The sequence below is a fragment of the Anser brachyrhynchus genome, assembly GCF_964034855.1.
Source record: "Anser brachyrhynchus genome assembly, chromosome: 1".
NCBI lineage: Eukaryota > Metazoa > Chordata > Aves > Anseriformes > Anatidae > Anser > Anser brachyrhynchus.
Genome location: NC_137694.1, coordinates 209,462,501 through 209,488,859, shown reverse-complemented (window position 1 = coordinate 209,488,859; position 26,359 = coordinate 209,462,501). Strand labels below are relative to the sequence as shown.

The window sequence follows — 26,359 nt, the reverse complement described above, 5'->3', positions numbered from 1 at the left end:
AATCACACTTTCTGCATCAGCTTTCAGCGTAAAGTCACTTTGCTCTATCAAGTAAGATCTAATTAAAACAGATCAGAGAAACACAACTCCTTCAAGCACCCCCCAATTCATTTCTGCAAGCGTCATTGAAACAAAGGGGAGGAGAAGCAGGTCATTCATTCAGGTTTTATTTAAGGTTTCAGCTTTGCTTTCTAAATGGCTGAGCTGACCCTAACAAACCGGGCACTACCGGAGAGTTACACCAAGGCAGTACAAAGAAAGAGAAACACGTTTTCCAGCTGATTTTAAAATGGCAAAGGCCCTTATTTCCCAGCAGGACAAGACACACAGACATCTGGCAGCAGGTCAGATTAGCTCCAGCTCACTTAGCACGAGTTGTTGCTCAAAGACATAAGGCTCAGTCCTCACTCTGAGCACCCCTTCATTGCACAGGAGCCCCCCGCTCCTTCCTGCTCCCAAACAGGATGCCTCAATCCACCGCAGGCTGCTTCAGCACCCTCCAAATTTCCTCAGCAGTTGGGAAACTGAGCTTTTACCTTTTGCATCCTCCTACCCCAGCACCCGTCTTCTTCCTCAGACCAACACCATCTTCTGTTGCCCTCCCACCCCTTTCCTGGGGGCATCCATTTCGGCTGCAAGTTTCCATCCAGCCCCCGCCGGCATCGCTGTTCTGCCACCAGCGGCAGCTCCCTGCTTCTCCAAGACCCCAGCCTTGATGCTGAGAACTGTCATTAGCAGCAAACCATGAGATCCGCCCTAGGACATTATCTATATGCTCAATCCAGTGCGTTTACAACCCCAAAATACATCCACATGTTCTCTATTACTATCAAAATAAGCCACTGAAAAGTCTCCGTATTTTATGCTAGGGAGACAAACAGACTCAGCCTTCACCTTTGACAGCTTCCATATGAAAGATGCTGGGGAATCTGTAAGCTCGTAATTAAGAAAGGCGTTCAAATACGTACCATTCTTCTTGGACTTTGGGCTGGACCTTTCACTGCCAGCTGAGCTCAGCAAACTTGAAGTACCAGCAGCCTACAGGCCATTTCACCCCATCCTTGCATGGTAAATATCATCTGGTGATACCAACCCGTGATACCTTGAGACAGACACGTTCGGATACTAACAGAGATCTCAGCTCAGAAGCGATCTCAGCTCAGCCAGCCCCTCTCACCCAAACTCTTGGCCCCACTGAACTTAAATCAATCATTTGTTTAAAGAAAACCTAGGGCTGCAGTAATCCAGCTCAATATCAGCTCTTTAAATATAGGAAGCTTGAAATGCACCAGCTGCTTCTTAAATACGATATTCTTCAGTGCTTTGGAAAAAAAAGAGATGAGTTTTACCTTCCGCCACCACCAGGAGCTCTGGGAGCTGTAGCACGTTGTGCCATTTCGGCACCTAACCTGATGGGGTTGCTGAGGATCCCATAAAAACAAAGCAGGTTTTCAGGATGGATAGTCAAACTGAATATTTCATGTTCTCATATAGAAGAGAGAATCTAATAATCAAATAAATAAGGGCTGTGATTAAAAATGGTTCAGACTCAGTAGAATTAGTTCATACTGTAGGTATATTAAAATATATTTTAAAATGCTACCAAATCAGTTCTCTTCTCTTGGAAGTTGCGTTCAAATCCCAGCAGTAAGGATGTTCTCAGAAAAAAAAATAAGAATTATTAAGTCAGACACTTGTGCTAACAGCTCTCTGTAGTGACCAAAAAGTGCTGTAAAAGGCTATGCAGCAGCTGCCACCAGTGCTGAAGCTGAGCGATGCCCAGATGAACCTAAGAGTAGAGAAAAGGATCCATCTCTGGACAAAAAAAAATGTATCTCATTCTCCTAAACTAACTACATTCTTTTATTTATCTTTTTATTTAAGATTTCTGAGACCATGAAAACACGATGCGTCTGTTAACTTGGAATTGGGGCTAGGTACAAAGTAGCAAGTCAAACTCTTTCGCATCACAGGTTGGTAAAATAAAAACAGGAGAAGATGACATGTCTACAGCCGCTGTCTTACAGCTTCCCAGTGCATAGCTCTCAGTCCTTACCAAACCAGTAAGGACCAATCCACAGTCGAAGTCAATGAGACAGAAGCACATCACAGGCTTAAGAATGGGGAGAAACAGTCACTCCTGCAGATTCCTTTCCAATAGGCAACAGAGAATCCAGCAGAGTAACTTAAATACAAGTCACCCTTTTTACCATTTTTCCTCCTGCAGAAAAATAAGCTCACGGATTTGCTCGCAGGTAGGGCACATCTGCATTACCACTCTCACCTCAAAGGGGTGTCAAGGATGGAGTGGGAAGGGAAGGCGAAGGGAAGTCAGCAACATTCAATAAATTCATGGATCAGGTTTAATCCTGTGCTGTCCAAAAAAGTCAATTGGTGGGTCGGTAAAACCAGAGCCACATTAGATTTTAGACCTAGTGAGCTCTAGCCCATCATTCCTTCCACCGCACACATGGCATTTTGAGACTTGCATAGAAAATAAAAGCAAACTCCTCACCAAAGAGAATTATTCGAGGGTAGTGGCCTTCCCTTTCCCGATCTCCACCCCAGCCCCAAGCAGAGGAGCTCATCAAGAGATCAGGTCCCCCCCAGGGCTGGCAGCTTTGCTGCTCTGCCCAAGGAATTCATCTTGTAAGGGGAAATTTTTCATATTACATGAAGATGAAGAATATATACAAGGGGAGGAAGGCAGAAGATTTGGCAATGGGCTTCAGACGTTACAGCCTCACGTCAGACAGTGGCCACCCTGTAGCCTGAAGGATGGGAGAAGACACCAAAAAAGCAAGGGACCTTACAGGCTTTATCTACGCCTGTAAAACCAGTGCAAGGGATGTCACGTATCGCAGAGTGAATGGGGAAAAATATAGGGATATATTTCAATCACAAGCCCAGGGCAGGGAGGAAAGGACTGATCCAGAAGCAGGTCTCAGCAAGAAGCAGGAATGAGTTTCTGTGCAACACAAGTGCTTTGGGGAGAGGAGAACTGGATTAAACTCACCCTGGAAATGACCAAAGCGATACGTACAGAGAAAGCAAGATCTTTTATCCGTTCCCTCTGTGTGCAGTTACTCCTCTTCAGAGCCACTCGCTATCCCACAGGACTACAGAAGCTTGTATCACTTAATGCATCGCTTGTAAGCACCCAGTGACGATAACATGAAAACCCATCCCATCCGACAGAGCTGTCTGGTGACAGTGAATTCTCCAACCCTCCCTCAGCCCCAAGTTAAGAAATGCAGCAGTCCTTTTATTAAAAATCAGGATACAGTTCAACATAACGCCAGTGTTTACACCCGATCTCTCTAGTAGTTCCAGGATCGCTGTTGTTTTACATATCATTAGCAACCAAAGGAGTCAGTAGCATAAAGATATCAGTTCACTCGCTCATTTCAAAAAAAAAATAAAATGAATGCCCCTATGCTTCCAAGGAAACACTGTCCATGATCAGTTTGTTTTCTGTTGGCCTTGGTCTAAGAAGCAAGAGTTTTCACCATCATCTTGCAGGCAGATCTTATCTTCCTAAGAGCAATTGTTCTGTTTGCTTTCTCTTACAGGGCAGGTCTCCACGAAGCCTGACAGCACTAATAAAATAACCCTAAAAGAAATCCCAGTTGATTTTTCCTGTGATTTTTCTAGAATATCAGAACTATTTGAAAGCTGTTTAATTACTTGAGTTGAAACGAAAGTGTGCGGGGAAGGACCTTGATTCACACAATTTGGCAAAAAGATCACGACTTGTCCAACAGCTGCAAGAAGCACACACAGGCTTTCTCCTTGCTCCCCCGAAGCATCCAGCGGTGCTGCGGGAGGGCTGCATGGTCCTGCCCTCGTTCCCTTTCCAGTTGTTTTAGCTGTTCCGATTGCTGCTGCCTGCTTCCTTCCCTCCTCAAGTCATCCACAGCAGAGAGCAGCCTCAGTGGTGGAAGAGCAGCTTGGCAAAAGCAGGAAGAGTCCAGCCAGCAGAAGATTTACTTTATTAAGATAAACATGGCCTAAAGGCTCCACATTATCTTTAAAAATAAACACAGTAAGAAATACGAAAACAAACTGGCTTTGCTACGGGTAGGTCAGGTTCAGATGTTCTCAGAAGATCTTCCCAGCCATAAAATATACCCTTCCCCTACCGTGCCCATCAAGGAGGATGGAAAGACAGTTCACTACGCAAGATCAGCAGCGTACCTGTTGCGTGCCCTCCCACATTCAGCAAACGATACATCTGCTACCCTTCAAGGCAGATCAAAGTTTTAAGAACACCCCTGTGAAGGAGGAGCAGGAGGGGACAGGGACAGGTAATTCGGTTTCTGTAGGGAACATCTAAAAGGCTTGACACGACGGCTGTGCTGGCTCCCCCGCTTTAATGGTTGTTCTTTGCTGCTTCTTTAGCAGCAAGAATCAGAGGAGTGAGACTAGAAAGAGGCTTTGCAATTTTCAGGAACTGGTGCTAGGAAGAGGAAAAAGGAAAAAAAAGGTTACATTTCTCAGAACATGTCCCAAAAGCCTGGTGTTTACACAAAATATCAGGACCTAGACCTGTATGAAGTCCAACAACCTCCAAGCAGGCGAAACAAAAAAGGCACGATGAGCAAGAAAGTTCACCGTGACTTTTGGGCCTCACCTGAACTGATAAAGATCTTTGCACCCAACACATCCTAGTTTCTCCAATGTTTATACACTCTCAAGACTAAGCAAGTTCTCCCAGGAAATAAATTCATGCAAAATCTACAGTGAAATTCTTTGTGGAAGGGAGGTGTAAGTAAAAGCAACCTGTGCAGTTCCAAAACATTGCACAGGGCTTCCTGCAGCAATCATCTCTCCATTCTTTCTTTCCTGTCACCACAGATCTGCTGAAAACATTGCCTTGGCCTTCTAAAGCTATTAGAAATTTTCAGAACAGCTGGGACTGAGGAGCACAGCAGGGAATTCACAACAGGACCAGTCAGGCCATCTCCTATACCAGGTGCTCTGTTCTGTTAAACAATATTGATTATCGAGCATGCAACAAGCAGTAGGTGGTGTCACAAAGTGCTTCTTGCAGCACATGTGGTGTTTGTTTCGGGGGCAAGGCTTAAAACATAACATCTGGAACAGAGGAAGAAGTTTTCCCTGTGTTCAGGGTTAAGTGGAAAGCTTGCAATACTCCAGCCTCGCAGAGAAAGTCTAGGTTGGGGACAGAGACTGACACAAAACAGCTAATCAGACGAGTGGAGGCATGAAGCCCACAAGCTGTTCAGAAAACCCAAAATAATTAAGTCCCCCAGGACTTCTGAGCACCAGAAGGGATCAACCACCCAATCTGAACACACTTCAGAGGTGGAAAAATCCGAGGCTAAAAGGTAAAGGCAGGCAGAAATGCTGCAGTCCCAATGTTCTCCTGCCCCAAGGAACACAACCCTGCTGCTGTCTGATACTCTGGAGCTGGCAAGTCCAGGAGAAAAAGTCAGCTTTCATCTACTGCCATTCTTTCTGCCGGTGATTAATGCTTCATTAGTGTCTCAGAAAGGCAGCAGCACTCCCAAAGCTGAACCCAGTAGACAAACTAAAGGAAAGAAAGGAACACCAAAAAAGAGACAACTGTCTCACAGTCGACGTCTGAGGGCCCCATCATCACAGATTTATTTTACAAAGAGATGAAGCACATTTTCCACCCCCGTGGGAGGTCTGACAAAAGGAAACACATGAACACTCCTCATCTGTGTTGGTAAAAAGCCTGGCAGCTTCGTCCTTCACTTTCACCACGAGTCCAGACAAAGACACCAGGTTTTCAGTGAAATAACTGAGGATTTCTCACAAGCTTGGTTCCATCACCTCTGCAGGAAGAGCTGTATCTGGCAAAATGTGTTAACGCCAAACTGCTGCAGGTAATGCAAGACGTGCCCCTTCCAGAAAGCTTTGGGAACTCTCCCCCAGAAGGGAGACAACCAGAGCATTCGATAGCTGGAAGCCCTCCTGTTATCCAAACGGGAACAAGCACGGCCAGACCGCAACACCACAGCCAGATGTTAGGGTGAGCTGCGTGAAGAAGCCACGGGAATTAAGGGGCTCAGCAGTTGGCAGGCTCGGGGCACGGCAATTATTTGAGGTTGGTTACAGAACACGCTGCACAGCTGCTGCCAGTAGCAAGTACAGCACAAAAAGGAAAGTACTCTGTTAACGCTTCGTTAGGGATTTGGGGTTTTTTGGTTGGTTGGTTTTGGTTTTTTTTGTTCGTTTCTTCATGGTAAATTATCTCTGCTGTGCTTGTGACTTCAGATGACGCGGTATTTAAGACCCCAAATGACATTGCTCCACATGCCTATTCTCACTCTAGAATGCTGAATTCCGTCCCGTTCCCCAGCACTTACCTGGAGCAGCTCTTTTGCAGAACCTCTTTTTTCCACGTCCATTTCAAGACAGCGATTTAGGAAGTCTCGGAATATGGGTGAAAGCTTTTCTGGATTCTGCAGTTCCGGAGTCCCGTTAGTAGCAATGAGATACAGGGCCTAAAGCAAAGCAAGCACCAAAGAAACAGGAGGTTACGAAGGTCAGACTCCAGCTGCAGATTACAGAGGCACCCATTTTTCCTCTCCCTCCCCACAGTTCAATGGGGAAAAACAAAACCAAAACAAACCCTTATCAGGGTGACGAAGAAATGCTTAAGTTTCAGCAAAGAGAGGAGCTGCCAGCCCTATTTTTATGTGGATGGGATCCAATCCTTTATTGCTTTACCCTCGTAATCTGGGTTTGGATCCTGCAGCCCTCTCAAGGGATTAAGAGGACAAAACCAGCAGTCCAGACTGTGTTTACAGAGGGAAGTTGGCTGGCACAGCTCTGCCAGTGCTCGACTCCTGCAATAACTATATCCTCATGGGAAGGTACCCCTGAAGAAACAGGAGGCTTTCTTCTCTCGATACTTTGCCCAAATGCACAAGGCCTAAAAAGTCAATACTCTAAAGATGCAGTTGGTCCTTTACAAAAGATGGCCATGTTATAAATGACTGAGTCCCAAATAGGATTACAATCAGAGTTTACAATTTATTAAACGAATAGAGGCAAGCAAACAGCGCTGGGTGCGCCGGGAGTCTCTGCTCCACCGGGACGCACACCTGTTAAGTAAGGCAGCTGGTTTTTATACTCCTAGGCTAATACATATTCATTACTACTTCTAGAAGAGGCAGGGTTATTATAATTGGTTTCCCAAATCCGAAGTCCTCCCAGGGGCGCCTGCTTATCAGTCTCTGTTAGTCTCTCGGGGGCCGCTCGAACAGGGAGACAGGGAGGCTCATATTTTCCTCCTTATCTAGTGGTCCAGGGAGACAGGGAGACAGGAAGGCTCTTATTCTTCCTCCTTATCTAGTGGTCTCTTGGCCGGCTATCAGAAGTTACTGCACATCCGTGCAAAGTCAGCAGTTTTTCTCCGAAGAAATCCCTTTGTTCTTTTCTCGCCTAAACCCAGGCCTCAATGTTAACCCTTCAAAACCCCTTAGTGGCACGAATTGCTGGACCATTTCTTACAGCCAGTAGGTTCTCAAGCAGCACTTAACACCCTACAGAAACAAGTGGAGTCGTTTTGCTGCTGCTTGGGAATGAAGAATTCTCTAAGAATCAGGAAATTCAGAATTCATCCACTGCAAAATTTTACTATTAAAAGAAAATCGCTAGATGCCTTTTAAAAGGAAACAGACATCTGGCAGAGGCCTTCTGAGCTCACTGCTCATCACATCTCAAGGTAGAGGTCTGATAGCCTGGGAACTGCAACAAGTTAAGTTAAATGAGAGCAAAGCACCCCGTTGCTTAGCCATCCTCATTTAACTCCACACCAACTTTTTCCTTTCGCATTTCTTCACTGCTGCGCTTCTCTCCCAAAATCACCTCCAGTAAAAGAGGTGGAAACAAGTTAAACAGAATTGTTCTAGATCCCTTCGTCCTGTTTAGCTTAGAAAAAAAGCCATAAAACTGGCTTACACCAAGAACAGCCGCATTCCTACAAACTGATAGAATTTCCCCTTTCATTAAAGAATACGAAGGGAAAGACACCAGCAGGGGCAAAGCCTGACTAAAGGCTTGTTAAACCTGGAGCTTTACTGGGAGCATGCAAAGAGGAACAATGCACCAGCAAGAAAAAGCCCTGTTTATAAAAGAGTAATGTGGTATTCTTTGAATTCAAGGACAGCTCTCTTCCCCACTCACAGGGATTTAAGAAGCCGGGCACTCTGGGGCCAGAAGGTGCCCCTATCGGCCTCTCCAGAAAGGGGGGAATTATGGATGCACCACATCATTAACTCAGACCCTACCTGAAGGTCTGCAACAGGAAGAGCCTGTGCCCTCTGCCACCCAGAACCAGTCATGGCTTCTAACTTAAATGACCACAATCTTCTCACTACAGCATCTAAGGAGACGTGTAGCTGCATGTGATGAAACCACAGCGGAGGTTCACCTGCCTCCTCCAGAGCCCAGGTTAACCAGCAGGCTCAGCGAAGGCCTGAGGGCAAAAAAAAGGCACTCGCTTACTCTCAGGGGGTTTTCATTGAGGTAGGGGGGTTCTCCTTCGATCATCTCGATGGCCATTATCCCCAGTGACCAGATGTCCACTTTGGGCCCGTAGGCTTTTCGTGTCACCACTTCAGGCGCCATCCAGTACGGGGTCCCCACCATGGTGCTGCGCTTGCTCTGTTCGGGAGTGATCTGGGCACAGAAGCCAAAGTCAGCTGGAAAAGCAAAGAAGGAGGGAAGAAAAAGTTAGAAATCAGCAGGTTTCTCCAAAAACAACACGTACTGATGCCACAGCTGTGGTACAAGCTAGCCTGTTGCACTGCCTGCTACATTGCTGCTGCAAAGGAGGGCTGGTTTTGTGGTTAACAAGGTGTTCAGGAGTAAGCTTCTAAATCTGACTCGCTGAGGCCATCAACATCACAGAGCTGCTCACTTGTCGATGTGATGTGATGGTGATCAGTAAAGAGCTGTACATGGATGCTGTGAAACGTGGCAGTGCAGCATTTGGCAGCTGTAATACACTGTGTAACACATGCTCTCAAGCCTGTTCCTGGGTCTGTGAAAACAGAAACCAATGCCCAGTCTGTCCTCCCTCCACCCACACCCACCAGCATTATCTGGTCGTATTTTCAGTCCCAGAGATAGTATTTCCCCAGAAGATGTACCATCTCTCAAACACGATTTGCTTTCTAGAGCAAATACTGTGTTCAGAATAAATTTAAGTACCTAATTTGGTACTTATTATTTTCTTTGAGAAGACAGAAAGCTGGAGAGCCTTCCTGTGGAAATTGCTTGGCCCTGTCTTATTTGCATTTGACTTTCCAAAAGATCACAGAATAATAGAATCATAGGAAAATTAAGGTTGGAAAAGCCCTCCAAGATCACCTGGTCCAACCATCCCCCTACAAACAATGTCACCCACGAAACCACGTCCCCAAGCACCACGTCCAACCTTGCCTTGAACACCCCCAGGGACAGGGACTCCACCACCTCCCTGGGCAACGCGTCCCAATGCCTGACCGCTCTTTCTGAGAAGAAACGTCTCCTAATTGTTTTAATTGGTGAAGAGTAGCACTCTTTGTTCAATTCTTTGTTTTAATTGTTGAAGAGTAAGGGCATGACGTTTCCATTTTTCCACTCACCAGTGACATCACCTGACTGCCAGGACTTTTCAACTGTGATGGAGAGCGGCTTGGCAACCCCATCAGCCAGTTCCCTCAGGACCCTGGGATTCATGTCACCAGGTCCCATAGACCTGGACCTGTTTACATTCAGCAGGTGGTCTCGAACCTGCTCTTCACTTACCGTGGGTGGGACTTTGCTCCCCCAGCCTCCACCTACAGGTTCAGGGAAATGAAAGACTTGGGAAGCCCATCTACCAGTGCAGACGGAGGCAAAGAAGTTGCTGAGTACCTCAGCCTTCTCCGTGTCTGTCGTTACCAATTACTCAGGTATAGAAACTCACTCCTAATATAAGAAATTAGCCACCTCTAATCGCTTCCACACTACTATTTTCACCCCTCAGTTTATTTTCACAAATGTTAAAGGCGCATGGTGGCCCCTGGGGACTCCTCCTGTCAGCCCAGCGCAGCAGCCCGAAGGGAGCTGGGTCCTCTCTTGTGCTCTTCCTCGAGGCTCTGTGCAGAGGGGCTGACACCTCTCGCACAAGGGCTGGCGGGTGGGAAAGAAACACGCACACAAGCCCTGAATATCAGCAAGAGTTCTTTATTGGCAGGTGTTTGGTGGCTCCAAGCTAATGCCTGGGATGGAGCCTGCGCGACGAGGAGTAGGGAGCTCGCCGGGCCCTGCTGCGTAGCTACCGGTGTTCTCTCATGGCACGCAGCAGAGAGCTGCCGGGGTAGTCCCAGGTCTGATGTGGCCGAGGTGGATCCACTTCCATGGGTTCCTCCGCCTCTTCTTGTGGATCCACCTCCATGGGCTCCACGGTGTCAGGCAGGAGGACAAGCCAGTCCTTGCCTGGGACTGCCCACACGGGATGCCTCCCATCAGCTGTGTTCTCCGGCCAGGGTGCCGAACGAGGGGGTCGCCCAGTTCCATTGCCTGGTCCCATGCCACTCTCCACTTGATATTCATTCGTGGGTTTCACGCCGCCATCTCTTTTACGGCCACGGCTGGGTCCCTCGCTGCGATCTGGCCGATGGGCACGCCTCTGCTCCCCACGGCTCTCCGCATCACGTTCCCGTCTTCGCTCCACACCACCACTGCACCTCTGGTTAGGCCCAGGCCCCCTGCTGCTGGATGTCTGAGGGGCCGGCCTGTTCCCCGCATCGCTGCGGTGCCAGTGATATCTCCGATAATCGTCTCTGGGCCGGGCAGCAGACTTCCCCCAGGCACTGATGTCTTTTGTGCCGCAGGTGCTGTCCCTCTGCCCATGAGACATCTTTCTCCCATTAGCTGCCATCTTCTCGGTGCTTCCTCAGATCGCTTCGCGGTCCTCACACCGAGGAGGGCTGCCGCTCGCCTTGCTCCTTTCTCTGGCCTTCCTCCTGCCGCTTACGCTGGCTCTCAGAGGACCGAGTCGCTGAGCAAGTGGCGGGCCAGCGGCAGGGGGCCTCTTTTATAGGGCCCGGGGCAAAGGCGTGACAGCGGTGGCCACTGTGACCTCAGCAAGGCTCTGTGATGGAGTGGCCCGTGCGAGGCCAAAGGCGGCTGCGTTGGGAGAGGCCTGGAAGATGCCCTCATGTGGACAAGGAGGAGGGCTGGGGGGGCTGAGGGGCCCCTTTTCTGGGGCTGGCTCCCCCCCAGGCCATTTGGCTTGACAGAGAGAAAGGCTGCCCCATGCAATCCTGCCTCAACCCATTTTTTCTCCCCATCTCCAAGGCTTAGAATCTCTGGTTAACAAAAGAAAACTCCATCAACAAAACCAAACCAGACCCATTCAAAAGGCTAAAGCGGTCACAGCTGAAGTACCCATCTTCAGGAGATCTTTGATCTGTTTGAGGGCAGCACAGCCCCAGGAATTGGAGGGGAGCAGCCAGGTTAAGCCCGGCAAGCTCACGGAGTTCAAGCTCTAAATTCTCCCAAAAGATGAGCCTCGGGACCAAAACTTGGGACCCTTCTGGGCAATAAAAATCAGGGATGCAGGAAAAACATCACTTATATAAAGTGCAGCAGTTTTCCCTGAAGCATGCGATAATAACCCTCTCTTCCTCTCTTGTACCTACCAGCGTATTGCCTCTGCTCCTGCTCATTCCCCCCACTTCGCTCCCAAATAATAAGACCCTGCAGAACTGTTCCCACCAGTGAAAACGCTAAATTTAGGTATGAAAAAGTAAAAGTTTAAAGATCCAGGGCAGGTTTTGTGTGTCCCAGTGCATATTTAGCCTTGGGACACCCCTCTGAGATAACCACAGGTACATTTCCCTCCCGTGCAGGTGGAAAAAAAAGGCAGCAGTGGGATGAGAGGACTGGGGTTGGGAAGCATTTTGCAGCCACGAGGTTTCAACCAGGACCTCTGCAGAAGCTCCTCTCCTTTGCCATGGGACTAAAAATAAAATAAAATAAAATAAAATAAAATAAAATAAAAACACTCAAGTAATGGTGTTGAGGGAAATACTGGCAGAGCCACCAGCCCCGTTACCACTTTTTCAGGCACTTTTGGGGTACGTTACCAGGCCCTCCGGTCTGCCTGGTGCCCGGCTTTGTGAAGTTTCACGAGGGGAGCAGCAGGATGCAGGATGACACAGTTTGGCTGCCGGGCTCTCATGGGACAAGGACATGGACATGGGATGCACATCGCAGCAGTGCCACCACCAACTAGTTTGCCAGCTCCCCCTTCCAGACGTTCCCTTTTTCTTCCCCCTCCGACGTGGGGCTCAGCACCCAAATGGCTTGTGAGAGCTCGGCAGGGCTCCCAGTGCCAGGAGGCTGAGCTGGGAAAGTCCTCTTCACGTTAGGCTTGGTTTCTTGGACTTCCAGCACCCAGCTCTGCCCTACAGCCACAAGCGGATAAAATCCTACAGCAGGGGGCTTGTGGGGGCACACGTGTCCTCCCCTTAATATTCCTTAATCCAAGCTGGGACGAGGCACTTGCACAATTATGTAGGTGATAAACTCCTGCTCTTGTCATCAGCCTCACCCTACTGACCCCACATGTAAAAGTGATGCTGGGGAGGGCAGCTTTAGGGACCGATCCCAAATCCTCCCCCGTTTCCTCCTCTGCACCTGGAGCCGCAGACACCAAGCTCTACCTGGGGAGACAGCAAGCAGCCAGGAGGGTCCATTTCATCATCTGCCTCCTCCTCTTCCTCCTCAAGCTGGGCTCTACATCCTGCTTCCACACTGGTGTTTCTCAGAGCATTAATGACTTCCAAACAGGTGAAAATAAGCAGTAGAAATCACACTTTCTGCATCAGCTTTCAGTGTAAAGTCACTTTGCTCTATCAAGTAAGATCTAATTAAAACAGATCAGAGAAACACAACTCCTTCAAGCACCCCCCAATTCATTTCTGCAAGCGTCATTGAAACAAAGGGGAGGAGAAGCAGGTCATTCATTCAGGTTTTATTTAAGGTTTCAGCTTTGCTTTCTAAATGGCTGAGCTGACCCTAACAAACCGGGCACTACCGGAGAGTTACACCAAGGCAGTACAAAGAAAGAGAAACACGTTTTCCAGCTGATTTTAAAATGGCAAATGCCCTTATTTCCCAGCAGGACAAGACACACAGACACCTGGCAGCAGGTCAGATTAGCTCCAGCTCACTTAGCACGAGTTGTTGCTCAAAGACATAAGGCTCAGTCCTCACTCTGAGCACCCCTTCATTGCACAGGAGCCCCCCGCTCCTTCCTGCTCCCAAACAGGATGCCTCAATCCACCGTAGGCTGCTCCAGCATCCTCCAAATTCCCTCAGCAGTTGGGAAACTGAGCTTTTACCTTTTGCTTCCACCTACACCTGCAACCATCCTCTTCCTCAGACCAACACCATCTTCTGTTGCCCTCCCACCCCTTCCCTGGGGGCATCCATTTCGGCTGCAAGTTTCCGTCCAGCCCCTGCCGGCATCGCTGCTCTGCCACCACCGGCAGCTCCCTGCTTCTCCAAGACCCCAGCCTTGATGCTGAGAGCTGTCATTAGCAGCAAACCATGAGATCCGCCCTAGGACATTATCTATATGCTCAATCCAGTGTGTTTACAACCCCAAAATACATCCACATGTTCTCTATTACTATCAAAATAAGCCACTGAAAAGTCTCCGTATTTTATGCTAGGGAGACAAACAGACTCAGCCTTCACCTTTGACAGCTTCCATATGAAAGATGCTGGGGAATCTGTAAGCTCATAATTAAGAAAGGCGTTCAGATACGTACCATTCTTCTTGGACTTTGGGCTGGACCTTTCACTGCCAGCTGAGCTCAGCAAACTTGAAGTACCAGCAGCCTACAGGCCACTTCAGCCCATCCTTGCATGGTAAATATCATCCAGTGATACCAACCCGTGATACCTTGAGACAGACACGTTAGGATACTAACGGAGATCTCAGCTCAGAAGCGATCTCAGCTCAGCCAGCCCCTCTCACCCAAACTCTTGGCCCCACTGAACTTAAATCAATCATTTGTTTAAAGAAAACCTAGGGCTGCAGTAATCCAGCTCAATATCAGCTCCTTAAATATAGGAAGCTTGAAATGCACCAGCTGCTTCTTAAATACGACAATCTTCAGTGCTTTGGAAAAAAAAGAGATGGGTTTTACCTTCCGCCACCACCAGGAGCTCTGGGAGCTGTAGCACGTTGTGCCATTTCGGCACCTAACCTGATGGGGTTGCTGAGGATCCCATAAAAACAAAGCAGGTTTTCAGGATGGATAGTCAAACAACTGAATATTTCATGTTCTCATATAGAAGAGAGAATCTAATAATCAAATAAATAAGGGCTGTGATTAAAAATGGTTCAGACTCAGTGAAATTAGTTCATGCAGTAGGTATATTAAAAATATATATTAAAAAATGCCACCAAATCAGTTCTCTTGTTGGAATTTGCTTTCACATCCCAGCAGTAAGGATGTACTCAGAAAAAAAAAAAAAGAAAAAAAAAAAGAAAGCCACAGAGGAAAATTTTAAGTCAGACACTTGTGCTAACAGCTCTCTGTAGTGACCAGAAAGTGCTGTAAGAGGCTATGCAGAAGCTGCCACCAGTGCTGAAGCTGGGCGATGCCCAGATGAACCTAAGAGTAGAGAAAAGGATCCATATCTCAGAAAAAAATATATACCTCATTCTCCTAAGCTAACTAAATTTTATTTATTTTTTTAAGATTTCTGAGAACGTGAAAACATGATGTGTCTGTTAACTTGGAATTGGGGCTAGGTACAAAGTAGCAAGTCAAACTCTTTCGCATCATAGACAGGTAAAAAATAAAATAAAACAGATGACATGTCTACAGTCACTGTCTTACAGCTTCCCAGTGCACAGCTCTCAGTCCTTACCAAACCAGTAAGGACCAATTCACAGCTGAAGTCAATGAGACAGAAGCACATCACAGGCTTAAGAATGGGGAGAAACAGTCACTCCTGCAGATTCCTTTCCAATAGGCAACAGAGAATCCAGCAGAGTAACTTAAATACAAGTCACCCTTTTTACCATTTTTCCTCCTGCAGAAAAATAAGCTCACGGATTTGCTCGCAGGTAGGGCACATCTGCATTACCACTCTCACCTCAAAGGGGTGTCAAGGATGGAGTGGGAAGGGAAGGCGAAGGGAAGTCAGCAACACTCAGTACATTCATGGATCAGGTTTAATCCTGTGCTGTCAAAAACAGTCAGTTGGTGGGTCAATAAGACCAGAGCCACATTAGATTTTAGACCTAGTGAGATCTAGCCCATCATTCCTTCCCATCTACCCCACGCATGGCATTTGAGACTTGCATAGAAAATAAAAGCAAACTCCTCACCAAAGAGAATTATTCGAGGGTAGTGGCCTTCCCTTTCCCGATCTCCACCCCAGCCCCAAGCAGAGGAGCTCATCAAGAGATCAGGTTCCCCCCAGGGCTGGCAGCTTTGCTGCTCTGCCCAAGGAATTCATCTTGCGAGGGGAAACTCTCCATATTACATGAAGATGAAGAATATATACAAGGGGAGGAAGGCAGAAGATTTGGCAATGGGCTTCAGACGTTACAGACTCACGTCAGACAGTGGCCACCCTGTAGCCTGAAGGATGGGAGAAGACACCAAAAAAGCAAGGGACCTTACAGGCTTTATCTACGCCTGTAAAACCAGTGCAAGGGATGTCATGTATCGTAGAGTGAATGGGGAAAAATATATGTATATGTTTTAATCACAAGCCCAGGGCAGGGAGGAAAGGACTGATCCAGCAGCAGGTGTCATCAAGAAGCAGGAATGAGTTTCTGTGCAACACAAGTGCTTTGGGGAGAGGAGAACTGGATTAAACTCACCCTGGAAATGACCGAAGCGATACGTACAGAGAAAGCAAGATCTTTTATCCGTTCCCTCTGTGTGCAGTTACTCCTCTTCAGAGCCACTCGCTATCCCACAGGACTACAGAAGCTTGTATCACTTAATGCATCGCTTGTAAGCACCCAGTGACGATAACATGAAAACCCATCCCATCCGACAGAGCTGTCTGGTGACAGTGAATTCTCCAACCCTCCCTCAGCCCCGAGTTAAGAAATGCAGCAGTCCTTTTATTAAAAATCAGGATACAGTTCAACATAACGCCAGTGTTTACACCCGATCTCTCCAGTAGTTCCAGGATCGCTGTTGTTTTACATATCATTAGCAACCAAAGGAGTCAGTAGCATAAAGATATCAGTTCACTCGCTCATTTCAAAAAAAAAATAATAAAATGAATGCCCCTATGCTTCCAAGGAAACGCTGTCCATGATCAGTTTGTTTTCTGTTGGCCTTGGTCTAAGAAGCAAGAGTTTTCACCATCATCTTGCAGGCAGATCTTATCTTCCTAAGAGCAATTGTTCTGTTTGCTTTCTCTTACAGGGCAGGTCTCCACGAAGCCTGACAGCACTAATAAAATAACCCTAAAAGAAATCCCAGTTGATTTTTCCTGTGATTTTTCTAGAATATCAGAACTATTTGAAAGCTGTTTAATTACTTGAGTTGAAACGAAAGTGTGCGGGGAAGGACCTTGATTCACACAATTTGGCAAAAAGATCACGCGTTGTCCAACAGCTGCAAGAAGCACACACAGGCTTTCTCCTTGCTCCCCCGAAGCATCCAGCGGTGCTGCGGGAGGGCTGCATGGTCCTGCCCTCGTTCCCTTTCCAGTTGTTTTAGCTGTTCCGATTGCTGCTGCCTGCTTCCTTCCCTCCTCAAGTCATCCACAGCAGAGAGCAGCCTCAGTGCTGGAAGAGCAGCTTGGCAAAAGCAGGAAGAGTCCAGCCAGCAGAAGATTTACTTTATTAAGATAAACATGGCCTAAAGGCTCCACATTATCTTTAAAAATAAACACAGTAAGAAATACGAAAACAAACTGGCTTTGCTACGGGTAGGTCAGGTTCAGATGTTCTCAGAAGATCTTCCCAGCCATAAAATATACCCTTCCCCTACCGTGCCCATCAAGGAGGATGGAAAGACAGTTCACTACGCAAGATCAGCAGCGTACCTGTTGCGTGCCCTCCCACATTCAGCAAACGATACATCTGCTACCCTTCAAGGCAGATCAAAGTTTTAAGAACACCCCTGTGAAGGAGGAGCAGGAGGGGACAGGGACAGGTAATTCGGTTTCTGTAGGGAACATCTAAAAGGCTTGACACGACGGCTGTGCTGGCTCCCCCGCTTTAATGGTTGTTCTTTGCTGCTTCTTTAGCAGCAAGAATCAGAGGAGTGAGACTAGAAAGAGGCTTTGCAATTTTCAGGAACTGGTGCTAGGAAGAGGAAAAAGGAAAAAAAAAGGTTACATTTCTCAGAACATGTCCCAAAAGCCTGGTGTTTACACAAAATATCAAGACCTAGACCTGTATGAAGTCCAACAACCTCCAAGCAGGCGAAACAAAAAAGGCACGATGAGCAAGAAAGTTCACCGTGACTTTTGGGCCTCACCTGAACTGATAAAGAGCTTTGCACCCAACACATCCTAATTTCTCCAATGTTTATACACTCTCAAGACCAAGCAAGTTCTCCCAGGAAATAAATTCATGCAAAATCTACAGTGAAATTCTTTGTGGAAGGGAGGTGTAAGTAAAAGCAACCTGTGCAGTTCCAAAACATTGCACAGGGCTTCCTGCAGCAATCATCTCTCCATTCTTTCTTTCCTGTCACCACAGATCTGCTGAAAACATTGCCTTGGCCTTCTAAAGCTATTAGAAATTTTCAGAACAGCTGGGACTGAGGAGCACAGCAGGGAATTCACAACAGGACCAGTCAGGCCATCTCCTATACCAGGTGCTCTGTTCTGTTAAACAATATTGATTATCGAGCATGCAACAAGCAGTAGGTGGTGTCACAAAGTGCTTCTTGCAGCACATGTGGTGTTTGTTTCGGGGGCAAGGCTTAAAACATAACATCTGGAACAGAGGAAGAAGTTTTCCCTGTGTTCAGGGTTAAGTGGAAAGCTTGCAATACTCCAGCCTCGCAGAGAAAGTCTAGGTTGGGGACAGAGACTGACACAAAACAGCTAATCAGACGAGTGGAGGCATGAAGCCCACAAGCTGTTCAGAAAACCCAAAATAATTAAGTCCCCCAGGACTTCTGAGCATCAGAAGGGATCAACCACCCAATCTGAACACACTTCAGAGGTGGAAAAATCCGAGGCTAAAAGGTAAAGGCAGGCAGAAATGCTGCAGTCCCAATGTTCTCCTGCCCCAAGGAACACAACCCTGCTGCTGTCTGATACTCTGGAGCTGGCAAGTCCAGGAGAAAAAGTCAGCTTTCATCTACTGCCATTCTTTCTGCCGGTGATTAATGCTTCATTAGTGTCTCAGAAAGGCAGCAGCACTCCCAAAGCTGAACCCAGTAGACAAACTAAAGGAAAGAAAGGAACACCAAAAAAGAGACAACTGTCTCACAGTCGACGTCTGAGGGCCCCATCATCACCGATTTATTTTACAAAGAGATGAAGCACATTTTCCACCCCCGTGGGAGGTCTGACAAAAGGAAACACATGAACACTCCTCATCTGTGTTGGTAAAAAGCCTGGCAGCTTTGTCCTTCACTTTCACCACGAGTCCAGACAAAGACACCAGGTTTTCAGTGAAATAACTGAGGATTTCTCACAAGCTTGGTTCCATCACCTCTGCAGGAAGAGCTGTATCTGGCAAAATGTGTTAATGCCAAACTGCTGCAGTTAGTGCAAGACGTGCCCCTTCCAGAAAGCTTTGGGAACTCTCCCCCAGAAGGGAGACAACCAGAGCATTCGATAGCTGGAAGCCCTCCTGTTATCCAAATGGGAACAGGCATGGCCAGACCGCAACACCACAGCCAGATGTTAGGGTGAGCCGCGTGAAGAAGCCACGGGAATTAAGGGGCACGGCAGTTGGCAGGCTCGGGGCACGGCAATTATTTGAGGTTGGTTACAGAACACGCTGCACAGCTGCTGCCAGTAGCAAGTACAGCACAAAAAGGAAAGTACTCTGTTAACGCTTCGTTAGGGATTTGGGGTTTTTTGGTTGGTTGGTTTTGGTTTTTTTTGTTCGTTTCTTCATGGTAAATTATCTCTGCTGTGCTTGTGACTTCAGATGACGCGGTATTTAAGACCCCAAATGACATTGCTCCACATGCCTATTCTCACTCTAGAATGCTGAATTCCGTCCCGTTCCCCAGCACTTACCTGGAGCAGCTCTTTTGCAGAACCTCTTTTTTCCACGTCCATTTCAAGACAGCGATTTAGGAAGTCTCGGAATATGGGTGAAAGCTTTTCTGGATTCTGCAGTTCCGGAGTCCCGTTAGTAGCAATGAGATACAGGGCCTAAAGCAAAGCAAGCACCAAAGAAACAGGAGGTTACGAAGGTCAGACTCCAGCTGCAGATTACAGAGGCACCCATTTTTCCTCTCCCTCCCCACAGTTCAATGGGGAAAAACAAAACCAAAACAAACCCTTATCAGGGTGACGAAGAAATGCTTAAGTTTCAGCAAAGAGAAGAGCTGCCGGCCCTATTTTTATGTGGATGGGATCCAATCCTTTCTTGCTTTACCCTCGTAATCTGGGTTTGGATCCTGCAGCCCTCTCAAGGGATTAAGAGGACAAAACCAGCAGTCCAGACTGTGTTTACAGAGGGAAGTTGGCTGGCACAGCTCTGCCAGTGCTCGACTCCTGCAATAACTATATCCTCATGGGAAGGTACCCCTGAAGAAACAGGAGGCTTTCTTCTCTCGATACTTTGCCCAATTGCACAAGGCCTAAAAAGTCGATACTCTAAAGATGCAGTTGGTCCTTTACAAAAGATGGCCAGTAGGTTCTCAAGCAGCACTTAACACCCTACAGAAACAAGTGGAGTCGTTTTGCTGCTTCTTGGGAATGAAGAATTCTCTAAGAATCAGGAAATTCAGAATTCATCCACTGCAAAATTTTACTATTAAAAGAAAATCGCTAGATGCCTTTTAAAAGGAAACAGACATCTGGCAGAGGCCTTCTGAGCTCACTGCTCATCACATCTCAAGGTAGAGGTCTGATAGCCTGGGAACTGCAACAAGTTAAGTTAAATGAGAGCAAAGCACCCCGTTGCTTAGCCATCCTCATTTAACTCCACACCAACTTTTTCCTTTCACATTTCTTCACTGCTGCGCTTCTCTCCCAATATCACCTCCAGTAAAAGAGGTGGAAACAAGTTAAACAGAACTGTTCTAGATCCCTTCGTCCTGTTTAGCTTAGAAAAAAAGCCATAAAACTGGCTTACACCAAGAACAGCCGCATTCCTACAAACAGACAGAATTTCCCCTTTCATTAAAGAATACGACGGGAAAGACACCAGCGGGGCAAAGCCTGACTAAAGGCTTGTTAAACCTGGAGCTTTACTGGGAGCATGCAAAGAAGAACAATGCACCAGCAAGAAAAAGCCCTGTTTATAAAAGAGCAATGTGGTATTCTTTGAATTCAAGGACAGCTCTCTTCCCCACTCACAAGGATTTAAGAAGCCGGGCACTCTGGGGCCAGAAGGTGCCCCTATCGGCCTCTCCAGAAAGGGGGGAATTATGGATGCACCACATCATTAACTCAGACCCTACCTGAAGGTCTGCAACAGGAAGAGCCTGTGCCCTCTGCCACCCAGAACCAGCCATGGCTTCTAAGTTAAATGACCACAATCTTCTCACTACAGCATCTAAGGAGACGTGTAGCTGCATGTGATGAAACCACAGCGGAGGTTCACCTGCCTCCTCCAGAGCCTAGGTTAACCAGCAGGCTCAGCGAACGCCTGAAGGCAAAAAAAGGCACTCGCTTACTCTCAGGGGGTTTTCATTGAGGTAGGGGGGTTCTCCTTCGATCATCTCGATGGCCATTATCCCCAGTGACCAGATGTCCACTTTGGGCCCGTAGGCTTTTCGTGTCACCACTTCAGGCGCCATCCAGTACGGGGTCCCCACCATGGTGCTGCGCTTGCTCTGTTCGGGAGTGATCTGGGCACAGAAGCCAAAGTCAGCTGGAAAAGCAAAGAAGGAGGGAAGAAAAAGTTAGAAACCAGCAGGTTTCTCCAAAAACAACACGTACTGATGCCACAGCTGTGGTACAAGCTAGCCTGTTGCATTGCCTGCTACATTGCTGCTGCAAAGGAGGGCTGGTTTTGTGGTTAACAAGGTGTTCAGGAGTAAGCTTCTAAATCTGACTCGCTGAGGCCATCAACATCACAGAGCTGCTCACTTGTCGATGTGAAGGGTGGTGATCAGTAAAGAGCTGTACATGGATGCTGTGAAACGTGGCAGTGCAGCATTTGGCAGCTGTAATACACTGTGTAACACATGCTCTCAAGCCTGTTCCTGGGTCTGTGAAAACAGAAACCAATGCCCAGTCTGTCCTCCCTCCACCCACACTCACCAGTATTATCTGGTCGTATTTTCAGTCCCAGAGATAGTATTTCCCCAGAAGATGTACCATCTCGCAAACACGATTTGCTTTCTAGAGCAAATACTGTGTTCAGAATAAATTTAAGGACCTAATTTGGTACTTATTATTTTCTTTGAGAAGACAGAAAGCTGGAGAGCCTTCCTGTGGAAATTGCTTGGCCCTGTCTTATTTGCATTTGACTTTCCAAAAGATCACAGAATAATAGAATCATAGGAAAATTAAGGTTGGAAAAGCCCTCCAAGATCACCTGGTCCAACCATCCCCCTACGAACAATGTCACCCACGAAACCACGTCCCCAAGCACCACGTCCAACCTTGCCTTGAACACCCCCAGGGACGGGGACTCCACTACCTCCCTGGGCAACGCGTCCCAATGCCTGACCGCTCTTTCTGAGAAGAAATGTCTCCTAATTCTTTTAATTGGTGAAGAGTAGCACTCTTTGTTCAATTCTTTGTTTTAATTGTTGAAGAGTAAGGGCATGACGTTTCCATTTTTCCACTCACCAGTGACATCGCCCGACTGCCAGGACTTTTCAACTGTGATGGAGAGCGGCTTGGCAACCCCATCAGCCAGTTCCCTCAGGACCCTGGGATTCATGTCATCAGGTCCCATAGACCTGGACCTGTTTACATTCAGCAGGTGGTCTCGAACCTGCTCTGCACTTACAGTGGGTGGGACTTTGCTCCCCCAGCCTCCACCTACAGGTTCAGGGAAATGAAAGACTTGGGAAGCCCATCTACCAGTGCAGACGGAGGCAAAGAAGTTGCTGAGTACCTCAGCCTTCTCCGTGTCTGTCGTTACCAATTACTCAGGTATAGAAACTCACTCCTAATATAAGAAATTAGCCACCTCTAATCGCTTCCACACTACTATTTTCACCCCTCAGTTTATTTTCACAAATGTTAAAGGCGCATGGTGGCCCCTGGGGACTCCTCCTGTCAGCCCAGCGCAGCAGCCCGAAGGGAGCTGGGTCCTCTCTTGTGCTCTTCCTCGAGGCTCTGTGCAGAGGGGCTGACACCTCTCGCACAAGGGCTGGCGGGTGGGAAAGAAACACGCACACAAGCCCTGAATATCAGCAAGAGTTCTTTATTGGCAGGTGTTTGGTGGCTCCAAGCTAATGCCTGGGATGGAGCCTGCGCGACGAGGAGTAGGGAGCTCGCTGGGCCCTGCTGCGTAGCTACCGGTGTTCTCTCATGGCACGCAGCAGAGAGCTGCCGGGGTAGTCCCAGGTCTGATGTGGCCGAGGTGGATCCACTTCCATGGGTTCCTCCGCCTCTTCTTGTGGATCCACCTCCATGGGCTCCACGGTGTCAGGCAGGAGGACAAGCCAGTCCTTGCCTGGGACTGCCCACACGGGATGCCTCCCATCAGCTGTGTTCTCCGGCCAGGGTGCCGAACGAGGGGGTCGCCCAGTTCCATTGCCTGGTCCCATGCCACTCTCCACTTGATATTCATTCGTGGGTTTCACGCCGCCATCTCTTTTACGGCCACGGCTGGGTCCCTCGCTGCGATCTGGCCGATGGGCACGCCTCTGCTCCCCACGGCTCTCCGCATCACGCTCCCGTCTTCGCTCCACACCACCACTGCACCTCTGGTTAGGCCCAGGCCCCCTGCTGCTGGATGTCTGAGGGGCCGGCCTGTTCCCCGCATCGCTGCGGTGCCAGTGATATCTCCGATAATCGTCTCTGGGCCGGGCAGCAGACTTCCCCCAGGCACTGATGTCTTTTGTGCCGCAGGTGCTGTCCCTCTGCCCATGAGACATCTTTCTCCCATTAGCTGCCATCTTCTCGGTGCTTCCTCAGATCGCTTCGCGGTCCTCACACCGAGGAGGGCTGCCGCTCGCCTTGCTCCTTTCTCTGGCCTTCCTCCTGCCGCTTACGCTGGCTCTCAGAGGACCGAGTCGCTGAGCAAGTGGCGGGCCAGCGGCAGGGGGCCTCTTTTATAGGGCCCGGGGCAAAGGCGTGACAGCGGTGGCCACTGTGACCTCAGCAAGGCTCTGTGATGGAGTGGCCCGTGCGAGGCCAAAGGCGGCTGCGTTGGGAGAGGCCTGGAAGATGCCCTCATGTGGACAAGGAGGAGGGCTGGGGGGGCTGAGGGGCCCCTTTTCTGGGGCTGGCTCCCCCCCAGGCCATTTGGCTTGACAGAGAGAAAGGCTGCCCCATGCAATCCTGCCTCAACCCATTTTTTCTCCCCATCTCCAAGGCTTAGAATCTCTGGTTAACAAAAGAAAACTCCATCAACAAAACCAAACCAGACCCATTCAAAAGGCTAAAGCGGTCACAGCTGAAGTACCCATCTTCAGGAGATCTTTGATCTGTTTGAGGGCAGCACAGCCCCAGGAATTGGAGGGGAGCAGCCAGGTTAAGCCCGGCAAGCTCACGGAGTTCAAGCTCTAAATTCTCCCAAAAGATGAGCCTCGGGACCAAAACTTGGGACCCTTCTGGGCAATAAAAATCAGGGATGCAGGAAAAACATCACTTATATAAAGTGCAGCAGTTTTCCCTGAAGCATGCGATAATAACCCTCTCTTCCTCTCTTGTACCTACCAGCGTATTGCCTCTGCTCCTGCTCATTCCCCCCACTTCGCTCCCAAATAATAAGACCCTGCAGAACTGTTCCCACCAGTGAAAACGCTAAATTTAGGTATGAAAAAGTAAAAGTTTAAAGATCCAGGGCAGGTTTTGTGTGTCCCAGTGCATATTTAGCCTTGGGACACCCCTCTGAGATAACCACAGGTACATTTCCCTCCCGTGCAGGTGGAAAAAAAAGGCAGCAGTGGGATGAGAGGACTGGGGTTGGGAAGCATTTTGCAGCCACGAGGTTTCAACCAGGACCTCTGCAGAAGCTCCTCTCCTTTGCCATGGGACTAAAAATAAAATAAAATAAAATAAAATAAAATAAAATAAAATAAAATAAAATAAAATAAAATAAAATAAAAACACTCAAGTAATGGTGTTGAGGGAAATACTGGCAGAGCCACCAGCCCCGTTACCACTTTTTCAGGCACTTTTGGGGTACGTTACCAGGCCCTCCGGTCTGCCTGGTGCCCGGCTTTGTGAAGTTTCACGAGGGGAGCAGCAGGATGCAGGATGACACAGTTTGGCTGCCGGGCTCTCATGGGACAAGGACATGGACATGGGATGCACATCGCAGCAGTGCCACCACCAACTAGTTTGCCAGCTCCCCCTTCCAGACGTTCCCTTTTTCTTCCCCCTCCGACGTGGGGCTCAGCACCCAAATGGCTTGTGAGAGCTCGGCAGGGCTCCCAGTGCCAGGAGGCTGAGCTGGGAAAGTCCTCTTCATGTTAGGCTTGGTTTCTTGGACTTCCAGCACCCAGCTCTGCCCTACAGCCACAAGCGGATAAAATCCTACAGCAGGGGGCTTGTGGGGGCACATGTGTCCTCCCCTTAATATTCCTTAATCCAAGCTGGGACGAGGCACTTGCACAATTATGTAGGTGATAAACTCCTGCTCTTGTCATCAGCCTCACCCTACTGACCCCACATGTAAAAGTGATGCTGGGGAGGGCAGCTTTAGGGACCGATCCCAAATCCTCCCCCGTTTCCTCCTCTGCACCTGGAGCCGCAGACACCAAGCTCTACCTGGGGAGACAGCAAGCAGCCAGGAGGGTCCATTTCATCATCTGCCTCCTCCTCTTCCTCCTCAAGCTGGGCTCTACATCCTGCTTCCACACTGGTGTTTCTCAGAGCATTAATGACTTCCAAACAGGTGAAAATAAGCAGTAGAAATCACACTTTCTGCATCAGCTTTCAGTGTAAAGTCACTTTGCTCTATCAAGTAAGATCTAATTATAACAGATCAGAGAAACACAACTCCTTCAAGCACCCCCCAATTCATTTCTGCAAGCGTCATTGAAACAAAGGGGAGGAGAAGCAGGTCATTCATTCAGGTTTTATTTAAGGTTTCAGCTTTGCTTTCTAAATGGCTGAGCTGACCCTAACAAACCGGGCACTACCGGAGAGTTACACCAAGGCAGTACAAAGAAAGAGAAACACGTTTTCCAGCTGATTTTAAAATGGCAAAGGCCCTTATTTCCCAGCAGGACAAGACACACAGACACCTGGCAGCAGGTCAGATTAGCTCCAGCTCACTTAGCACGAGTTGTTGCTCAAAGACATAAGGCTCAGTCCTCACTCTGAGCACCCCTTCATTGCACAGGAGCCCCCCGCTCCTTCCTGCTCCCAAACAGGATGCCTCAATCCACCGTAGGCTGCTCCAGCATCCTCCAAATTCCCTCAGCAGTTGGGAAACTGAGCTTTTACCTTTTGCTTCCACCTACACCTGCAACCATCCTCTTCCTCAGACCAACACCATCTTCTGTTGCCCTCCCACCCCTTCCCTGGGGGCATCCATTTCGGCTGCAAGTTTCCGTCCAGCCCCTGCCGGCATCGCTGTTCTGCCACCAGCGGCAGCTCCCTGCTTCTCCAAGACCCCAGCCTTGATGCTGAGAGCTGTCATTAGCAGCAAACCATGAGATCCGCCCTAGGACATTATCTATATGCTCAATCCAGTGTGTTTACAACCCCAAAATACATCCACATGTTCTCTATTACTATCAAAATAAGCCACTGAAAAGTCTCCGTATTTTATGCTAGGGAGACAAACAGACTCAGCCTTCACCTTTGACAGCTTCCATATGAAAGATGCTGGGGAATCTGTAAGCTCATAATTAAGAAAGGCGTTCAGATACGTACCATTCTTCTTGGACTTTGGGCTGGACCTTTCACTGCCAGCTGAGCTCAGCAAACTTGAAGTACCAGCAGCCTACAGGCCACTTCAGCCCATCCTTGCATGGTAAATATCATCTGGTGATACCAACCCGTGATACCTTGAGACAGACACGTTAGGATACTAACAGAGATCTCAGCTCAGAAG

The 26,359-nt window shown here is 48.3% G+C and overlaps 2 protein-coding genes across 2 annotated transcripts; both read right to left on the bottom strand.

The window, feature by feature from the left end:
- Nucleotides 1-3,034: 3,034 nt before the first annotated feature.
- LOC308187939 (serine/threonine-protein kinase PAK 1-like) lies at nucleotides 3,035-10,162 on the bottom strand. The gene is made up of 4 exons (XM_080576374.1): nucleotides 9,445-10,162; nucleotides 8,506-8,702; nucleotides 6,360-6,497; nucleotides 3,035-4,459 (listed from the first exon to the last, which is right to left on the bottom strand). Exons 2-4 carry the CDS (start codon nucleotides 8,647-8,649, stop codon nucleotides 4,373-4,375), a joined length of 369 nt encoding a protein of 122 aa, XP_080432500.1. The 5' UTR covers nucleotides 8,650-8,702; nucleotides 9,445-10,162; the 3' UTR covers nucleotides 3,035-4,372.
- A 2,832-nt stretch (nucleotides 10,163-12,994) lies between these two features.
- LOC308187935 (serine/threonine-protein kinase PAK 1-like) lies at nucleotides 12,995-22,518 on the bottom strand. Its single transcript, XM_080576370.1, has 5 exons — nucleotides 21,967-22,518; nucleotides 20,844-21,040; nucleotides 19,234-19,371; nucleotides 15,914-17,332; nucleotides 12,995-15,240 (listed from the first exon to the last, which is right to left on the bottom strand). The coding sequence occupies exons 1-4, from the start codon at nucleotides 22,073-22,075 to the stop codon at nucleotides 17,246-17,248; spliced, it is 531 nt and encodes a 176-aa protein (XP_080432496.1). The 5' UTR covers nucleotides 22,076-22,518; the 3' UTR covers nucleotides 12,995-15,240; nucleotides 15,914-17,245.
- Between the last annotated feature and the right edge of the window lie 3,841 nt (nucleotides 22,519-26,359).